The sequence below is a fragment of the Carassius auratus genome, chromosome 22, assembly GCF_003368295.1.
Source record: "Carassius auratus strain Wakin chromosome 22, ASM336829v1, whole genome shotgun sequence".
Lineage (NCBI taxonomy): Eukaryota > Metazoa > Chordata > Actinopteri > Cypriniformes > Cyprinidae > Carassius > Carassius auratus.
The window spans coordinates 30,038,222-30,052,986 of record NC_039264.1 but is presented as its reverse complement, the minus strand read 5'-3'; the positions used below and the strand labels follow the sequence as shown (position 1 = coordinate 30,052,986).

The window sequence follows — 14,765 nt, the reverse complement described above, 5'->3', positions numbered from 1 at the left end:
GTTGTTAAGTCCAAATCTCCATTGAATCTCTTTATAATCCATTTCAGTTCGACCAGAGTTTAGAGTGACTGAATCTTCCTCCATCACTGATATTTCCTCTGCACCACAAACACACACATAGAGAAGAAACAAAGTTTGACACACATTAAGACTTTTACATAACTTAATGATTATTTAGAAAAGTTAATGGTTTGAAATTTAAATGTAATGAATATTATCATAAAACAACAGAACTGACACAGCAAATGGATGATGGTTGGATTAATAGATGCATCTTTAAGTTCAAATGTAAAACAGGCAAAACTGATATTTAACCCACCATAGACACTGAGAATGAAAAGTGTCTTCATAAGGTTGATCTTGAGTTCAAAACTGCTGTCTGTGGTTCTGGTGTTTGTGATGGTCAGAGACCCAGTTTGACCATCCAGCTTTAGTCTGTCTTTGAATTTCCCATAGAAGCCATCATCATATACACTGCTGGTTTTCTCCAGTACATTGAATTCAGCAATTAGAGGTCCTTTATGTCCAACTCTCCACTGAATCAGATCAACATCCATCACTTCGATAAGATCATTGATCAGAGTGACAGAACTGTGCTTTTTGACTGACATGATCTTCAGTCCTGTTTCACCAATCACACACACACACATAAAGAAATAATATCATAACAGATTTGTATTAATTATATATCTGTGTCGAATAAAATATATAACTCACTGATGACAGTAAGATTAAAGGACTTGATCACACCGTTGATCTCCATTTCATAACGTCCAGCATGTTTCACTGTGATGTTTGTGATGGTCAGAGATCCAGTTTGATCATCAAGCTTCAGTCTGTCTCTGAATCTCCCATCAAGAACATCATCATACACAGTCATCCTGTCAGCCCATTTATTGATTTCAGCTATTAAAGCGTTTTCACTTACAAACCTCCACTGAATCACACTGTCATCCATCATTTCAGTAAGATTAGAGTTAAGAGTGACAGATCTTTCTTCAACAGCTAACATCTCTCCATCATCGGCAATCACTCCTGAAGAACAGAGCTGATTAAAATCTGTTGTTGGTTTGATGAAACTTCACTAAAATACATTACTAATAATATTTTAAATGTGAAGAGAAGAACATTGTGCAGCAGTGCAAAGACAAAGATGATAATTGAAAAGAGAAATTAACTTTTCTTTGGAACAATAACTGTATAGCAAGAATTTATACAGAATTTATCAAACTTGGTCTCACAGTTCAATTATTTTCACATGAGAATATATACATGACCAGTTATTTATTCCATGGTACAAGAACAGAAGCAAATGAAGCGATGAAAACATATTTCAAACTCACCAATCAGACGCCACAAACTCAACCAGAACAAAACTAATTTGAAAAACATTTTCTTCATCAGTTCACTGCAAAGCCCACAATAGTGATGATTAAAATGTCTGAAAACCCCCTGAAAAATGCATGAACTTTAATATTTATCTGGCTCTGACCACAGATTCCGCTACAATGTACGCTTCTTTTATATCATACAAAAATCAATAAGCTTTTGCTGATCTTACATTTTCAAATGAATTCCAGCCCTGTATGAAGATTTATTGCAGGAGTGTTAGATTAGATATCTATTCATCATCTTTAATGTCAGTTTCTTGCGTTCAATCATTAAATTCATTTAGAATAACAAGACACTATGGGACTGTTGCCAATCAAATGAAATCACTATCAACAAAATCCATCTTTGCGCGGCAGAGGAAGCAGAAGCTGCATCTCAAAAGATATGAGAGGTCAAAGTGGGGTGGATTTTTTCCACTGGAGAAGGTTTTATTGTGAATTATGGACTCATAATTTGGATTTTTGATAGTAGTGACACTTAAAATCATAAAAAGACATCTTAAAAATAAAAATTTCTGCAAAATTGTATTTTGGATGAACTTTTACTTTAATGAAGTAATTGAATCATTTTTTCAATTAAACTCAGCGCACTCGGAACAGCTGTGGGATCTCGGTCTGCTACCGAGGCCTTCACCATCACTGACCCCCACTACTGCATCTCGCCCACAGCGGAGGCGCCACAAGCGGTGTGAGAGGAAGCAGAAGAGGGGTAAGGGCGGAGGTATCCGGGCTAGGCTAACGGCTAAGTTAACGGCTAACCCACACAAGCCATCTATCCCCACCATCATTAGGGTGGCCATTCGTGCCATTTTCGCAGGACACATCCTGGCCAGGATTTCTATATTGCCTAAAATATCCAGGTTTTGGCTTTGGTTTCCTGTTTACATACTTAATGACGGTAATGATCATTTGACCAATAACCTGCAAACATTGTACGTATATCAACCAATCGAGGTGCGCGAGAATGTGGGATCTACAGAGAACGGTCAAAGCGATGCAAATACGTGTACATTTTAGTGTTGGACTGGAAAGCAGCATTGAGCTGACTGATCGGTGTATGACATCAAAGTAATGTGGGAGCGATTCAAAAGCACAAGAAGCCATTGGTCTATGCAGCGCAAACAAAGCCAAACCGTGGATATTTTAGGCAATATAGAAATCCTGGCAAGGACATGTCCTGTGAAAAGGGCATGAATTGCCACCCTAACCATTGTACTGGCTAACGTACGCTCTTTGGACAATAATGTACAGTTCTCTCTCTCCACCTTCAATACCACGACTTAGGTGTCCTTGAGCAAGGCATCGAACCCCCAACTGCTCCCCGGGCGCCGCAGCATAAATGGCTGCCCACTGCTCCGGGTGTGTGCTCACAGTGTGTGTGTGTGTTCACTGCTCTGTGTGTGTGCATTTCGGATGGGTTAAATGCAGAGCACAAATTCTGAGTATGGGTCACCATACTTGGCTGAATGTCACTTCACTTTCACTTTCACTTTCAATAAACTGGACTATACTGAGGGAATATACTGCTATACTGCTCATTTCAGTTTACATTCCCCCGAATAACATCAACAGCAACAGGAACAACGCACTAAATGAACTGTACCAGCACATTAGTGAGCAGCAGACAGCACACCCTGATGTTTTTCTCATCATAGCTGGGGATTTCAACCATGCTGACTTAAAGAATGTGTTTCCAAAAATAAACCAACACAAGGTAATAACATTTTGGACTTTGTTTACACCACACAGAGAGGAGCTTCCAAAGCCACCGCCCCCCCACATCGGAGCCTCAGATCACATCACTGTCATGCTAATGCCTGCATACAGACCACTCATTAAAGTCGCCAAACCAGTTTACAAACAGATTAAAGTGTGGCCAGAAGGATCATCAGAGGTTCTTCAGGACTGCTTCAACACAACTGACAGGGAAATGTTTAAGCAGGCTGCCACATACAATATCACCACTGACCTCCAGGAGTACTCAGAGACTGTCACTGCTTACATCAACAAGTGTATTGATGATGTAACAGTGACAAAAACCATCACTGTCCAGGCCAATCAGAAGCCATGGATGACAGGGGAGGTCTACAGACTCCTGAAGACACGGAACGCTGCCTTCAGAGCTGGAGATGAGGTGGGCCTGAGAACAGCCAGGGCCAACCTGTCCTGCGGCATCAGAGAGGCTAAGAGACAGCACTCCAGGAGTATAGCCCATCAATTCAGCGACAGCAGAGACACTAGGAACCTGTGGCAGGGGATACAGACCATTACGGACTACAAGCCCCCACCACGGACCTGTGACAACAACATCTCTCTGCTAAATGAGCTGAACACTTTCTTCGCTCGCTTTGAGCAACAAAACAGCACCACTGCACAGAAGACTCCACCTCCTCCCGGCGACCAGGTGATGACGCTGACCCCAGACAGTGTGAGGGGATCCTTCAGCAGGATCAATGCACGCAAAGCTCCGGGTCCTGACAACATCCCTGGGTGTATACTGAGAGACTGTGCAGCAGAACTCACTGATGTCTTCACAGACATGTTCAACATCTCACTGAGACAGGCTGTTTTCCCACATGTTTCAAAACTATCACCATCATTCCATTTCTGAAGAAGCCATCTCCATCCTGCTTCAATGACTACCGTCCTGTTGCACTTACTCCCATCCTCATGAAGTGCTTTGAACAGCTAATCATCCACCACATCAAGTCTGCCCCCCCCCCCTGGACCCCTTCCAGTTTGCATATCGGTTCAACCGGTCGACCGATCATACCATCTCCAGCTCATCAACAGCTCATTTGCAAACTGATCCAGCTGGGGCTCAACACTTCGCTGTGCAACTGGCTGTTGGACTTTCTGACTGGAAGACCTCAGGCAGTATATGGGTCAGCAGTAACACATCTAGCACTATCACACTGAACACTGGGGCCCCCCAAGGATGTGTGCTGAGCCCCCTCCTCTTCACTCTACTGACCCATAACTGCACACCATCACACCAACTCCAACCTCTTCATTAAGTTTGCGGATGACATGACTGTTGTGGGTTTCATTAGCAACAGAGATGAGATAAACTACAGAAGCGAGGTGAGCCGCCTGGTGCAGTGACAACAATCTCTCTCTGAATGTGGAGAAGATGAAGGAGATTGTTTTAAGACTTCAGGAGAGAACACACTCAGCATGCTCCTCTGACCATCAACGGTGCGACTGTGGAGAGAGTGAGCAGCACCAAGTTCCTGGGTGCGCACATCACAGAGGACCTCTCCTGGACTGAAAACACAGCAGCACTGGCCAAGAAATCACAGCAGCGTCTCTACTGCCTCCGCAAACTGAAGAGAGCCAGAGCCCTGGCCCCATCATGTACACCTTCTACAGAGGCACCATCGAGAGCATCCTGTCGAGCTGCATCACTATGTGGTATGGCGCCTGCAACGCGTCCTGCTGAAAGACTCTGCACCGCATAGTGAGAGCAGCTGAGAAGATCATTGGTGTCTCTCTCCCCTCCCTCCAGGACATTTACACAACCCGTCTCACCCGCAAAACCCTCTGCATCAGAGGTGATCCCACTCACCCATCACACAGCTTCTTCAGTCTGCTGCCATCAGGGAGGAGACTGTGGAGTCTCCAGGCCATGACCAGTAGACTGAAGGACAGCTTCATCCATCAGGCTGACAGGCACCACTGAACTATGAATGCAATTTCGATTCTCTGTATGTATATACTGTACATGTGGAAATTGACAATTAAGCAGACTTGACTTGACTTGACTTTCAAATTGGATGAGAAGATTAGATTATATATAAAAAAATCATTAAAGCATTTTATATTACATAATCTAGCATTAGCAAAGCAATATTTGGTAATGTAGCATTTTTCATGACAAACACTCTTATTTTGAGCATTTATGTGAGAATTTGTATAAGCTCCAATCTATATAAGAGTATATATAAGACTCTCTATATACATTTGCACAGTGTATTGTTATAGTGTTAGTTAATTAAATATAAGTTGAGTTATAGTTATTTTATATATAATAATGAGTTCTGTATTGTACAATTAGATGCTGTTAAATCATTACACGGAGACTAGTTCACTGATTGTTATGTTCAGAGTTAGTATGCTCATGGGTTCTGGTGCGGATGGTTTTAGTCAAACACATCAGCACTGGGCAAGAGCATGAACCCCGCTGTTGTAAAGTTATGCTTTACTAAGTATAAATGGTATATGTGAGGATTTCCAGTCAGGATTTAGACCGCATCATAGTACTGAAACTGCTCTCCTTAGAGTTACAAATGATCTGCTCTTATCATCTGATCGTGGGTGTATCTCTCTATTAGTTTTATTGGATCTTAGTGCTGCGTTTGACACAATTGACCACAACATTCTTTTGCATAGACTTGAACACTTTGTTGGCATCAGTGGAAGTGCATTAGCATGGTTTAAATCGTACTTATATGACCGCCATCAGTTCGTAGCAGTGAATGAAGATGTATCATATCGATCACAAGTGCAGTATGGAGTACCTCAAGGCTCAGTACTAGGGCCGCAACTCTTCACGCTTTATATGTTACCCTTGGGAGATATCATCAGGAAACATGGTGTTAGCTTTCACTGTTATGCTGATGATACACAGCTCTATATTTCCTCGCAGCCCGGTGAAACACACCAATTTGAAAAACTAATGGAATGCATAGTCGATATAAAAAATTGGATGACGAGTAATTTCTTACTGCTAAATTCAGAAAAAACAGAGGTGTTAATCATAGGGCCTAAAAACTCTGCTTGTAATAACCTAGAACACTGTCTAAGACTTGATGGCTGCTCTGTCAATTCTTTGTCATCAGTTAGGAACCTAGGTGTGCTACTTGATCGCAATCTTTCCTTAGAAAGCCACGTTTCTAGCATTTGTAAAACTGCATTTTTCCATCTCAAAAATATATCTAAATTACGGCCTATGCTCTCAATGTCAAATGCAGAAATGTTAATCCATGCTTTTATGACTTCAAGGTTAGACTATTGTAATGCTTTATTGGGTGGTTGTTCTGCACGCTTGGTAAACAAACTACAGCTAGTCCAAAATGCAGCAGCAAGAGTTCTTACTAGAACCAGGAAGTATGACCATATTAGCCCGGTCCTGTCCACACTGCACTGGCTCCCTATCAAACATCGTATAGATTTTAAAATATTGCTTATTACTTATAAAGCCCTGAATGGTTTAGCACCTCAGTATTTGAATGAGCTCCTTTTACATTATACTCCTCTACGTCCGCTACATTCTCAAAACTCAGGCAATTTGATGATACCTAGAATATCAAAATCAACTGCGGGAGGCAGATCCTTTTCCTATTTGGCGCCTAAACTCTGGAATAACCTACCTAACATTGTTTGGGAGGCAGACACACTCTTGCAGTTTAAATCTAGATTAAAGACCCATCTCTTTAACCTGGCATACACATAACATACTAATATGCTTTTAATATCCAAATCCGTTAAAGGATTTTTAGGCTGCATTAATTAGGTAAACCGGAACCGGAAACACTTCACATAACACCGTACTTTATACATCATTAGAAGAATGGCATCTACGCTAATATTTGTCTGTTTCTCTCTTGTTCCGAGGTCACCGTGGCAGCCAGATCCAGTCTGTGTCCTGATCAGACAGTGGATCAGCACCTAGAAAGGACCTCTACTGCCCTGAAAGACAGCAGAGACCAGGACAACTAGAGCCCCAGATACAGATCCCCTGTAAAGACCTTGTCTCAGAGGAGCACCAGGACAAGACCACAGGAAACAGATGATTCTTCTGCACAATCTGACTTTGCTGCAGCCTGGAATTGAACTACTGGTTTCGTCTGGTCAGAGGAGAACTGGCCCCCAAACTGAGCCTGGTTTCTCCCAAGTTTTTTTTCTCCATTCTGTCACCGATGGAATTTCGGTTACTTGCCGCTGTCGCCTCTGGCTTGCTTAGTTGGGGTCACTTCATCTACAGCGATATCATTGACTTGATTGCAAATAAAAACAGACACTATTTCAACTGAACAGAGATGACATAACTGAATTCAATGATGAACTGCCTTTAACTATCATTTTGCATTATTGAGACACTGTTTTCCAAATGAATGTTGTTCAGTGCTTTGACGCAATGTATTTTGTTTAAAGCACTATATAAATAAAGGTGATTGATTGATAAGTAAAGTTTCTGCAATGGATTATCTTTGTTGTGTGCTTCTCTCCACACCTCCACTGACACTGATAGGTTAACGTTACACAACAGTATAAAGACTTTGACTACTGATATAAACTTCTTGTATTTTCTATGTAAAATAAGCAGAATAATTGCATCATAAATGTAAATAAGACATCAGCAGTTCATATGGATTTGTCTGGAACACTTTTTTTGTCAAACAGAGCAAAAACAAATAATATAACGTCTAAAATGGAACTCAATATTTACTCCTTGTTTGTTGAATTGTTGTATGAAATCAAAATTACATTTGCAATCTTGCTGATATTTGTGAAAAACAGCACTCTTGCTAATGTGATATGACTTTTCCCCTCACGTCTAAAATATTGGGGTCATTCCAACAGACTAAATCATGCAGTGAAGGCATGCACTTTTATTTGCACATGTGCACTAGCTTATCACACTAAACTACTGAAACACACAGTGTGTACATCCAGCAGAAGCTGTTTATCGACCCAACAGATCACACTTCTGTACAGATAAAACATTGGAGGAAAACTATTGCAGGGCATTTTGACTCATAAACCAGTAGATCACATTTATGATGTTTGTGTTGTTACAACCAAATTCATGAGTAAAAGTTATTGAAAACATACAGTAACTAGTAGGCTAAATGTTATTTGATTAATTGTGAGATTTGGTCTTTGGAAAATTTGATAAAAAATATGCTTGAGTTTATAATGAGATCTCTAGCTTTTGATCTTTAAACGTGTAGACTTTAGTATTTGGGCAAATCTGAGCAAGATAACTCATTTGAAACTATTCGAAGCACATGTGAGGATACCATAGTCTTTTCTTCTAGAAAGAGAAGAGTAGAGGTCTGCATCAATGTTTTCTTAAATTCAAATTCACATTATGGTGGATTTACACAACAATTGTCACAGTTCACTGAGTACATAACAGTAACAAAGGTTTAAAAAAAAAAAAAAAAAAAAAAAACCATATTTTGAGAAATTTCTCAAAGGCCCATTTTTTAATGGTCAATTACTGACTGAAACTTAAGATGGCGCCAATGTCACCCATTTAACCCATTTGTGCCCAAATTATTCTGAATGCTTCATACATGGAGTCGTGTTATTAGTGTCCCATGTAAACTTGTTCTGCTTTTATTGTCCCCAATTATTATTATTATTAGTATTATTATTTTATTTTATTTTTTTACTGGGTTTGAATGTGTGGCAACTGTAGTTGCCAGTGGGCAGATATGTTGTATGCACACCTTTGATATTAAATTTGAATGGGAATCTTTGGCATCTAGTATCTCAAAATAACTGATTTCAACAGATCAATCTTTAGCCAAAACAAATTATTTATGTATAAAAGTCGAAGAACATTTAATGCAGACCCTAGAAATCTGCATCTAGCTTATCACTTTTGAAAATGAAAACACAACAAAGAAATCCATTCGTCCTAAAGTGGTGGAACATGGAGCAGTACATAGTGCAGCCATTAAGTTGCCCTAACAAGGTATTGTTTATAAAAAAGTTAAATAAAAGAAAAAAAATGAATAGAATGAAGAAAAATGACATCTAAAAAAAGAGGTAACAAAAGAGGTACACCTGAAAGAAATTTACACATTTTTAGGCCTGTTGTATTCAATGGCTGACTGTATTAGGTTATTTCAAATAATAATGTAAATGCCAAACTCATTACTTCTGAATTGTCTGAATTTCAACATTATAATGGAATCATAATCTAATAGTCCTAAAAAGAATTAGGGTCCAGACTGCATCCAGACTGGATGAAGGGGCCACAATATTTTACCTCTTACAAGGCATAATATCATAAAAGGGAGAAAAAGTTAATCAAAAAGCAAATAATCCCATGCGTTGGCTCTTTTATCTTTCCATTATTAGTTTTGTATGACTGACTGAAGTTTGTAAACTGCTGCTGTCACTTGAAAACTGGAACTGAAGCAAATGAAACAATAAAAACACATTTCAAACTCACCATTTGAACACCAACTAGAACAAAACTAATTTGAAAATCATTTTCTTCATCAATTCACTGCAAAGCCCACAACAGTGATGCTTAAAATGTATGACAAAACTCTAAAAAATGGCAGAACTTCAATATTTATCTGGCTGTGACCACAGTTTCCGCTCCAATGTTTGCTTCTTTAATATCATAAAAAGCTTTTGCTGATCTTACATTTTCAAATGAATTCCAGCCCTGTATGAAGATTTATAGCAGGAGTGTTAGATTAGATATCTATTCATCATCTTTAATGTCAGTTTCTTACATTCAAACATTATTCAATTCAATTCAAGTTTATTTGTATGGCACTTTTTATAATACAAATCGTTACAAAGCAACTTTACAGAAAATTATGTTTCTACAATATTTAGTAATAACTTATGGTGGTGAATGTCAGTTTGTGCACGTTTGACAGAATTTTTAGAAGAAAAAAAATTAATACAAGACGTAGTCAGCTAGACGATGAACATTATTAATATTATTAATTAATAATTATTATATGATGCAGTCATACATGTAACATTAAATTCATTTAGAATAACAAGACACTATGGGACTGTTGCCAATCAAATGAAATCACTATCATCAAAATCCATCTTTGCACGGCAGAGGAAGCAGAAGCTGCATCTCAAAAGAACAGCCAAAAGCTATGAGTTCGTAAAAAATAATTCCATCATTAAGACATTTTTAACCGTTGCTTCCATGTAAAATCTGAGACCATAATCCATAATAATGAATCAGGAGAAAAATATGCACAGATCAACCCTCTGTAGTCTTCTGAGGTCAGATTTAGAAGCTGAGCTGAACCAGACAGTTACTGAAGTGCAGAGGATGGATTCAATGATGGTGGAGTAGAACTGTTTCAGCAGCTCCTGTGGCAGGTTAAACTTCCTCAGCTGACGAAGGAAGTACAACCTTTGCTGGGCCTTTTTTACGATGGAGTCAATGTGAATGTCCCACTTCAGGTCCTGAGAGATGGTGGTTCCCAGGAACCTGAATGACTCCACTGCAGTCACATTGCTGTTCATGATGGTGAGTGGGGGGAGTGCAGGTGGGTCTCTCCTGAAGTCCACGATCATCTCCACTGTTTTGAGCGTGTTAAGCTCCAGGTTGTTGAGAGTGCACCAGACAGCCAGCTCTTTTACCTCCTGTCTGTAAGCAGACTCGTCACCGTCCTCAATGAGGCCGATGAGTGTGGTGTCGTCTGCAAACTTCAGGAGCTTGACAGAGGGGTCTTTAGATGTGCAATCGTTGGTGTACAGGGAGAAGAGCAGTGGGGAGAGAACGCAGCCCTGGGGAGCTCCGGTGCTGATTGTACGGGTGCTGGATGTGTATTTACAGGCAGAAGAGCAGTGGGGAGAGAACGCAGCCCTGGGGAGCTCCGGTGCTGATTGTACGGGTGCTGGATGTGTATTTTCCCAGCCTCACTAGCTGCTGCCTGTCTGTCAGGAAGCTGTTGATCCACTGACAGATGGAGGTGGGCACGGAGAGCTGATTTAGTTTGGGCAGGAGGAGGTTTGGGATGATCGTGTTGAAGGCCGAGCTGAAGTCCACAAACAGGATTCTCACATAAGTCCCCGGTCTGTCTAGGTGTTGCAGAACATAATGCAGTCCAATGTTTACTGCATCGTCCACAGACCTGTTTGCTCTGTAGGCAAACTGAAGAGGATCCAGCAAGGGTCCAGTGATGTCCTTCAGGTGGGCCAGCACCAGTTTTTCAAATGACTTCATGACTACAGACGTCATTTAGTCCTCTAATTTTAGATTTATTTGGGATGGGGATGATGGTGGAGCGTTTGAAGCATGAAAGGACTTCGCACAGTTCCAGCGATCTGTTGAAGATCTGTGTGAAGATGGGCGCCAGCTGGTGAGCACAGGATTTCAGACAGGCCGGTGTAACACAATCTGGGCCCGGTGCTTTTTTCCTTTTCTGCTTCTGGAAGACCTGGCACACCGCATCCTCACTGATCTGAATTGCAGGTGTGGGGGAGAGGGGGGATGCAGGAAGTGTGAATGGTGAGAGTGCTTGATTGGAGATGTGTTCAGGATGGGTTGCAGGAGTGGATGGTGTGAACGGTTGTTTGGAGAGACGATCAGGGCGGGTTTCAGGAGTTGTTATTGGTGTGTACGGTTATGTGGAGAGGTGTTCAGGGCAGGTGATGGGTGTTCTTTCAAATCTGCAGTAAAACTCGTTCAGATCGTCTGCCAGTCATTGATTCTACACAGTTCTGGGGGGTGGTGTCTTGTAAAGCCCTGCATTTCAGCCCGAGCCCGATGGGCCACAATTTATTTATGCCCCTAGGACCGGGCTTTGGGCCAATTTTCACGTTATAGCTCACATGCGGGCCGGGCCTTGGGCCTTTTTTCGTTATCCTTCTATTTATATTTTTAGGCATTAATAAAAATAAAAAAAGAGAGAAGTTGATGTCGACGATAGAAAAACAAACATAGAAAGACATTTCATAACCTCATAACTTTCATAATCTGATAATTCAACCTGTTATAATTACACTGACATACTGACATGACAGTGTCACGCACGCTTTTCCGTCAGTGCGACCCACGATTATACTTATATCTACTTATTGTAGTAGTAGCTATTATAGGCCCCTAAATTAATGTATTAATCATAGCCTAGTTGGCCAACTAATAATTATAAAATGATGATTCATGTAGCGTCGAGCATTTCTGTGTCTGCACCTGTTGCTGCGGGCCACGCAGCAAAGAAGAGAGTGCTGGCCGAGTTTGAAAACATTGTGGAGCAGGACGAGGATGACGATGATGAAGTACAGCAATACATGCCCCTCAATCACAACATGGAAGGTGATGGACGAGATGTGCTGCTATGGTGGAAACAGCACGAGACCCTGCTACCACAACTGTCAAGACTGGCTCGCTCTGTGTTTAGTGTCCCGCCAGCAGCAGCAGCGAACGTGTCTTCAGCGCCGCGGGAAGAGAGGAGGACGGGGTTAAAACCTTCCTCTCTCGAGGCTATTCTTTTTCTCCACGATGCTCTGTAAGAGACTGTTCTAACTTTTCGTTTGACTGGACTTTATTTTCATTTAACTGTTGGAAAATGGAAAAAAGAATGGACATGTTCTGTGGTGCATTTTTGAGGTAAAATAATCTGCAGAATTGTTTTTAATTTATTTAATCTAATTTGTTTAGATTGTAGGCTATTTCTCATTTTGTTTGCGAGCGCTGTTGCGAGTCTGCCTCGGTATTTAGAATTGTTTTATTTTACTCACAGTGGTTTAATAAATAAACATTTATTAAACTAACTGTCTGTGTGATATGCTTGATGTGTTTTATATCTATGAATTTTATTGTAGCCAATTAAAGTATTAGCGTTGATTTGAGAGGCTTAATTGATTTAATATGTTTTAGACTACTCGCTGTCGGCTCGGCTGATTAACATTAATCGTCATTTAAAAAAAAAAAATGCTCCAAACATTTTTCTAAATTAACTTGATAAAGAAATGAAAATAAACATAATACAAAACGGATCTATTTTAATTGCTGTAATAAAATAAAAAAATGGGCTCGTGCCGGACTCAGGCTTATAATTCTGATGAGCTGTCGGACACGGGTCGGGCTAGGGCCTGAGCTTCTAGGGCCAGGGCCGGGCTCGGTTATCTCTTTCAGACTTTTCCACACTGATGCTGAGTCGTTGGAAGTGAACTGAGTCCTTAGTTTTTCAGAATAATTCCTCTTTTTAATTAATTTAAATGATTCCAAGGTTTGTCATTGGTGTAAGTTAGATGAGTCCCAGCAGGAATACAGGTATCCTCATAGAAACTGATATAACATGTTACAGTCTCTGTGATTTCATCCAGATCGGTGGCAGCAGCTTCAAAAACACTCCAGTCAGTGAGGTCAAAACAAGATTGTAAATCCTGTATTATAATGGACTGAGGCAGCTCATTAGTCCATCTTTTTACAGTCCATAATACAGATTTAGCTGATTTTAGTTTCTGCCTGTAAGTCGGTATAAGATGAGTGATATGACTCCTTTATTGTGATGTAACAGTGATCCAATACATTACTGTCTCTAGTGGGACATGTGATGTGCTGTCTGTATTTTGTCAGTTCACCAGAGAGATTTGATTTATTAAAGTATATATCATTACAAAATCTAAGCCTCAAGCATCAACAATAGATCACTGTTTTTCAAATGAAAGCTTATAAAGAATGTATTTGCTACATTTGTGTAAGCAGTACACATCAAAACATGAAGAATGAAAACGCTGTACATACCAGATCCGTCTTAATAACGAGACATCTCACGAAGCACGGTTAGTCCAACGAAGCAATAACGTTGTAATATGGATCATAATCCCTTTGTTTACATTTCATTTCTTCAGCGACAGAATTGTTTGCGATCGTTATGGAATAACTCACGGTCAGAAACTGCGTCTTGGTAGTAAAACAACGGCATGGTTTTGCAGTGTACAGTGTCACAGACAGTATGAGACGATCCACTAAAAAAAGTGAAAGATAGGCGGAAGTTTGTTTATTTCAATTCTGTCGCTCTCACGTGACAGCTCGTGACGTGCTCTGATGCACCTGTCAGCTAATGGAGGCAGAACTTAGCCATCGCCGTTTTCTTTGTTTGTTTTATTTTTCAACAGTTTTTATATATGTGTGAGCGTGAGTGTAAGATATGTGTGTCTTATGTTGAATGTGTCTGTATCTGCATGATTACCATCTGTTTGAGCGCAAATCAGCACGCTATTACTGTGGAATCACAGCTATCATTGTGAACGCCATCTATATGAATAGAGTGTGATTTATGATGCATCTCTATGATTACCATCTCTATAACTGGCAATTAGCACATCAACACGTGATAATTGACTATATGAACAGAAATTATGGTAAATGCTGCATTTCTAGCAATCTCAGGATGTACTGTAATTGGCATATAAAGTTAAATCTTGTTTATTTTATTTATCTATTTTTCTTACTCTAACTATTCTTATTGTATTTTTCTAGTGCTCAAATAAATCACTTATATGATGCCTACGTTTCTGTCTAGTGTTTTATAATTGGAAAAAAAAACATGCAGTGGTATGTTTAATGACTAAAATAGTTTGTAGAAGCCCTCAATACAGTTGGTATTTTTTTATTTTTATATTTGGGATGGGGGGTGTAGA

General features: G+C 40.1%; 1 protein-coding gene across 1 annotated transcript; it reads right to left on the bottom strand.

Annotated features, from left to right (window-relative positions):
• Positions 1-1,445, bottom strand: LOC113040571 (uncharacterized; the record flags this gene model as incomplete). The annotated part of the gene is made up of 4 exons (XM_026198875.1): positions 1,344-1,445; positions 718-1,035; positions 320-622; positions 1-98 (listed from the first exon to the last, which is right to left on the bottom strand). Coding segments are annotated over exons 1-4 (777 nt in total), but the record flags the coding sequence as incomplete, so codon positions are not given.
• Positions 1,446-14,765: the final 13,320 nt, after the last annotated feature.